The sequence below is a fragment of the Sesamum indicum genome, linkage group LG6 (assembly GCF_000512975.1).
Source record: "Sesamum indicum cultivar Zhongzhi No. 13 linkage group LG6, S_indicum_v1.0, whole genome shotgun sequence".
In the NCBI taxonomy this organism is placed as follows: Eukaryota; Viridiplantae; Streptophyta; class Magnoliopsida; order Lamiales; family Pedaliaceae; genus Sesamum; species Sesamum indicum.
Genome location: NC_026150.1, coordinates 24,286,337 through 24,292,817, shown reverse-complemented (window position 1 = coordinate 24,292,817; position 6,481 = coordinate 24,286,337). Strand labels below are relative to the sequence as shown.

At 36.4% G+C, this 6,481-nt stretch overlaps 1 protein-coding gene across 1 annotated transcript; it reads right to left on the bottom strand.

The window, feature by feature from the left end:
* Positions 810 to 5,087, bottom strand: LOC105165734 (zinc finger CCCH domain-containing protein 44-like). The gene is made up of 3 exons (XM_011084836.2): positions 4,766 to 5,087; positions 3,931 to 3,991; positions 810 to 1,760 (listed from the first exon to the last, which is right to left on the bottom strand). Exons 1-3 carry the CDS (start codon positions 4,845 to 4,847, stop codon positions 1,004 to 1,006), a joined length of 900 nt encoding a protein of 299 aa, XP_011083138.1. The 5' UTR covers positions 4,848 to 5,087; the 3' UTR covers positions 810 to 1,003.

Genomic DNA, 6,481 nt, shown 5'->3' with positions numbered 1-6,481 from the left:
TTCAAGGTAGGGTGCTGTCTACCCAACTCATTTGTTGTCTCTAAATTTAGATGGTATAATGAAATAGAATTGAAATATCTACTAATCTTTCACCTCATTATTTAAACAATTATGATATTATTTACTAGATCATACTAACACATCAATCATTATTACTTATTTTTCTTTAATGAATCAATTGTCATTATATTATTACTTATAAAATCGTTGACATAATAATTTATGGTGGGGTGGAAAATAAAGTAACGAATGTATTATTTAAGAGGTAAAAGGAATATTTTGGAAGATGATTGTTTGTGGCAACATTAAGTTTGTTTCTAGTTATGCCAACGACACAAAGATGCCTTACTGAAATCACACCCACAAATGCAATCCTCAACTTTATTGTCTGTTTTTCTTTTTGAAATAATGATGGTCCCAAACAAAGACAACAACCGCCCTGACTGAGAAGAACATAGACTTGTGTATGCAGATCATCATCGCCATTTATCACTTCATAAATTAGACATTGATTTTTTTATCTTCACAACAACAAAATAACAATTCACCTCATCATACAATGATGGCGCATCCACATCCACCCCCCTTTTAATCTTTTACTCCAATTATCTCATGCTGCTTCATGCCTACCTTCCATTTTTCTTTTTTGTTTTGTAACATCACTGCTCCGCTCTCACCCTTTTTTTTCTATGCCTGTTTCTGTTAGCTAGACAACTCCAGGCACAACAGAATAAACAAAGGTGGAAGAACTTAGCCAACTCTGCTGGAAGCCAAGAGATAGACACAGCCTCGTCTACTTCTCACCCATAGAATTCAGAAAGCATAGCAAAATTCCCATCAATAAATAGCGCATCATTCAAGATTTCGGAATAACAAAACTAGCCAACTCTAATATAAAAATGTCATCTACCCGTCCCTATAAAGAGGGTAAAACAGACAACACCTAAAACCACAACAAGATCAAAGACCCAAGAGCAGGGCAACACATCACAACACATAGAGTTCATATTCCCGACTTGCGCAATTCTTCTGCTCCATGCGCAAAATGGCACCTTTCTCCAAAAGTGCAAGATCCCTTGGTAAAGTTCTCACAAAGTTTTGTTTTGTAGTTGTTAGCAGGGGCCAGGCCAGACATGCCTGGGTTTTTCATGGCCGGCCCTGCAGCAGCACTGACATTCACAATAAGTTCTCGAACCATTTGGCTGGCTTGCTTGATCTGATCAAATGAACCTTCAAGTTCAATGTTCCTTAAGTTGGGATCGGATTCGTGATCCCTTATGGAGAGCTTAGCTCCCGTCAATCGGCAGATTTGCTTGGAGTTGACCCCACCCTTGCCTATAACCGCACCTGCAAGAGATGCATCAATACTGATCTTAGCAGTAGCAGAGGCTCCAAAACTGGCTGCCACCCCGAGATTTGGTGGAGTTGCATCCATCCGACCACCACCATATCGTCCTGGCATTTGTCCCATAGCACGGGGATCCTCGTGTGATGGAACTGTTGGCTTGCCCAACTCCCACTCACCATGTGCAAAATGACATTTGTCCCCAAACTTGCATCCTTCAGCTGTTTTGTATTTGTTGCATAAACGAGTTTTCACAACTGGGGCAGGTCCATCTGGGAATGGAGGAGGAGCTACAGGGTTTCTGGGAGCAGCAGGAAGAGCTGGATTGCTGCCAAGGATCTGAGTGACAGCCTTGATCCCGCCTGGGACATAATGCAAGAAGTGGCATCCCTCCCCAAACGGACACCCAGAAGTACTGCATGCAAGCAAACAAAGATCAACAAACAAGCACAAGAACATGCCACCACACAAATACACCACCCCCCAACCCCAACAAATAAATAAATAAATAAAAGAAACCAAAAACCACGAAGAAGAACACGAGAGGAAAGGCTGAACTATATTGCAAATCACCCATTTCCAACCACAGAAGACAAAAGAACTGATCTTACTATGCATCTCATGCCAACAGCAAATACTACAAAACCAAAACCAACAAATTTGAAGTTTTAGCAAAACATCAAGCATCTATTACAAGATATCTTACCCACTACTTTTGACCAGTAATGCAGAAACATCAATAAGGTACGTTTTTTGTCAGACAATCTGATATACCATTCATTGCCATGGAATGTTTTCTTAAGTTAACACAAGGGCAGAAGTCAAGAAGACAGGACAATCCATTTGAAAGTTTAACCAGAATGATTTTAAAGAAAAATAGGCATCCCAAAACAGATGTCCAAGAAGAAACCAACAGACAGCAACATACTCCCGTGGCACATGTTCCAAGGAAAACAAAAAAGAAGAAGAAGAACGAAATGGCCGTGATATCTTGGAACATTTACTTCTATCAGATGTCGAAAACCATTTTTGGTTTCTCACTAGTCACAAAAAGTTGTTGCTGTAAGCTATAATTTACAAACTGCAAATAGCCATCAATAATTCTGACAACAATTTCTTCTGTTATGCTTGTCCCTGTGTTGAAACTGAGATAGCTTCACAACCCATTTTCTGTCATTTTTAGTTTATGATACCTTGTTTACTCAAGTCTTCCAGACAACATTGCAACCAGAAATAATTTATGTCACCATCCACATTTTTCACATAATATTTTAGATTTTTTATAACCACAAAGCAAGCCCAGAGGTTCTCAAAGTAACTAGAACCTTAACCATCAGCAAGGCTGAGCATCGGGATAGTGGCCCCCGCACAGTGATCGTGGAAGTGAAGTGATATGCAACCAAATCTACTCTACCATCAGATAAGTTAGACACCCTCATTCTCATTGGCAGAACTGGATTTCAGATTAGATGTTTCATGGAAGTTAAATGACATCAATCCCAGCCACTAGCAAAATCCCATGACCAGAACTCATACACAAACAAAATACACATCAACATGCCCAGAATAATGCCAGAAGCCTCAATAAAACATCCCATAGACTCTTGGAACCAACACTATCATAACATGTCAGTATACCCTATTCCTAAGATGGTTCCACAATAAAAATCTCTAGCTATCGGCTCGATCAGATACAGTATTTCCATCATTTGACACCCATCAAATGCAATTTCTTAAGTTACCACACTTTCAATAAAAGATCAATTTCAAAGGAAACTCAGGCAAAAGTCAGCACCTCAAACAGCTACCAATCAAAGTTCATCCACACAAAGAAATTCCGAGAAAAACACCAAATATATTACAGTATGCAACAACAACAGGAATGTATTAAAAAAACAAAAACCAACTGCAAGTCAAGTTCACCAAAACACAGAGATTATGAAAAGAACACCATAGATTGCAGTATGCAACAACATCAGGAATGTGTTATAAAAAATAGCAACCAGCTGGAGGCCCCTTTTGGCCATTATTAAACACAATTAGATTTAGACCATCATGGCAGATCCTGTATATGATAATCACTAAGATGCTGCACTGCAAACCACAGGCAGATTCAGGCCAGAAAATACTACCCGCAACAGGTCCAAATTAATTTAACACTTTCAGTTAATTAGTCAGTTGGGTCCCTGATAAACATGGAACACCATTGCACCGTAATACCAATATAATCAAATTGATACAGAATAATTGCATCTGCATTGATCATTTCAGTCTCTTATTGTCCAAGCAACTGAATGATTCAAGCGTACTTTCACTAATGAGCCTTTCCATTCAGTAGAGTTACATCACCCCGAGCAATGATTTATTCAGTAAGACTGTCATTCATCCATTTCCTTTCAATTGCCGTCATTATCAATTAACGATGAGTATAACCTGTTTCACAACTTTAAATGCCCAATTCATTAGTCCACCGAATGCTATTCTTTAAGGTAAAAGGAGAAAAATCTGGATGCCACTTCACAATCATTACCAGCATATCAAAATTGCACTTACAATACTGATTTTAGATAGGTTAAGATTAGAACCTGAAAAACTTTGTGCATGGCTTCAATTTGCTTCCTATACCAGTAGTATACGACTCCATTTCTGTTGCAGCAAATTAATAATCTTCTTCAGTTAAAATTCATGAGTTATTAACCTCCAAACTTTTAAAAATATATTAAACCACATGTTCATCACCATTAACAACAAACTTGTTATATTCCAATAAAGATACAAACACCTGTAATAAAGCAACATTACAAAAACCCCTTTGAATGTAAAAGTAGAATTTTAAGGGATTTTAGTCCAGCCAAATACTCCCATCAATGGTGAACGAGGGGAGAAAACATTATTCTCATATCAGCAATGAAGAATCCACTTGCCACATATGTATTAGCAATGATAATAAATATCTCAAAAGATGCCAACTAGAAGAAACTAAAAAACAATACAGTATACAATGGATTATACACACATTAAATGTCTAATACATTATATTAATCAGTTCAACTCACAGAATATCTTGTTTTAGTTACAAAACCCCAGAGGCTGCAATAAAGTCCAGGACTACGCATGAAATAACACACAAACACACACACACACACACACACACATATATATAGCGGAAAAAGATACCAACCGCTAGAAGCAGCACACCATACAAGCACCAAAATCACTAGAAAGCTACATACAAAGAAAAAACTGCAGGACATCACAAGCACCCGAGACAAAACATAAAGGTAGCAATTGTTAACCACTTCAGGACTGCTTAGTACCGGGGACAGAATACACGCAGGTGAAGTAAATCGACAAAATAACCCTAGATTTGAAAGCAGAAAACACGTATACTAAACATTCAGACCAAAAAAAATAGAGGACCTTGCTTGGATTTCTTCAGACCGCCATTGCCATTGATTCCACCGTCTGGTCTACCCCTTTTTTTCGCGCCTCCAAACTCCATCCAAATTATCTTTCTTCAACTAATAAAAAATTATCAAAAAGACGAAGAAAAACTGAAAAAAAAAAAACTATAGAAATTTCCAGTGAGAGCAAAAAACAAGTTAAAATTCTACGCGAAGAGGAAGGGGAGTTGAGACCCAGAAATAGAAACTAAAACAAAAGGGGAAACGCGAGATGCAGGCAGGATAAAACCCTAGAGAGAGAAAGGACGACGGGCGCGGATACGAAAGATGAATTTAAATGCGGTTCATAAGTTTTTTCACGTGCACTGCTGCCCTTTTATATAGATCGTTTTCAGTCGTCACGATTACCGCCTTATATTTTGCTGGGCCTTTGATGGCCCATTATCCTTCCTGGCCCAGCCTCATTTCTATAGGGCCGATAGGATCTCGGCCCGTACCATCAAAATTAAATTATTATTGTTCGTGGTTTTTTTTTTAATTATTTTTAAAATTAATTGGTTGACATTATGGATAAAATTAGCACGCAAATCACATTCTCTGTATATGCATAATTATTATATTTATTTAATTAGATAAAAATAAAAAATAAATTAAATTAATTTTACTTGAATATAATATTATTGATATAATTATATGATTAAATTATAAATATAATTGTTTGTGGAATAAATAGATAAATAAGGGTATTTTAGATAATTCACATTTTGTAAATATGAAAGTATTATAGACAAACCAAAATATTCTTAATTAAAAGCATAATTAGAAAAAGAAGTGGACCGGTGGAGTTACATATGTAAAATTTTTTATCTTTATTATTGACACTGGAATTTTGGAATAAATTACCAATTAAAAACCCAAATAAATAGGCTAAAAATTAGGTTACAAAATAAAAGTCCATAATAAATTTGGGTTTTTCATACTTTTAATAGGATGAATTTATGAGTCATATCAAATTTGGGTCATATGTGTTCTTATGGATCTATTTAGAATGAAAGTTATTTCTTTTATTTTGAATTGGCTAAGTTGGGCTCATATACATGTTCAAATACAGTTGACAGAGAATTAACTTATGCCCAAGCCCATGATGAACAAGCTCAATGAAGTGAATTCAAGCTGTCTAAAGCCCTACCGACGCTTATAAAAATGGTCTTCTTACGAAAGGACTTACTAGGAAAATTATATTTGAGTTTTCAAGAGCAATGGGGCTAAAACCCTTGATTGATGGAATATAGTGATGACGATATAAATCTATAGCTTTGTTTTTTAATGGTCCTAACAAGGACTTGATGGATAACCCTCAATATGATCAGGAGACTAGCCTCATATCTTAGTTGTTTAGTAGTTTATAGACTTGATGACGCTATCTAGATAGTTATGAAGGTGGGCCGCCTTCTATGAAAGAAAAATAAAAGTTTTTATAGAGCATTCATCATAACCCAAGGTATTAGCGCAAGGTCGTTAATAATGCTCGAAACTTTTATCTCGGTACAACGGACATTAAGAAATTCATACGTGATTGTGGGGGTCTCAATTTGAACTATTGTAAGTTCAAGAGTTATATCACTCCTTATCAGCCAGATTGATTGCCTCACTTCACTATGTATTAATTCAATCAAAATATATTAATGCTTAAGTATATTTCTTCATTCACTCATAAATCATATTCTTCATC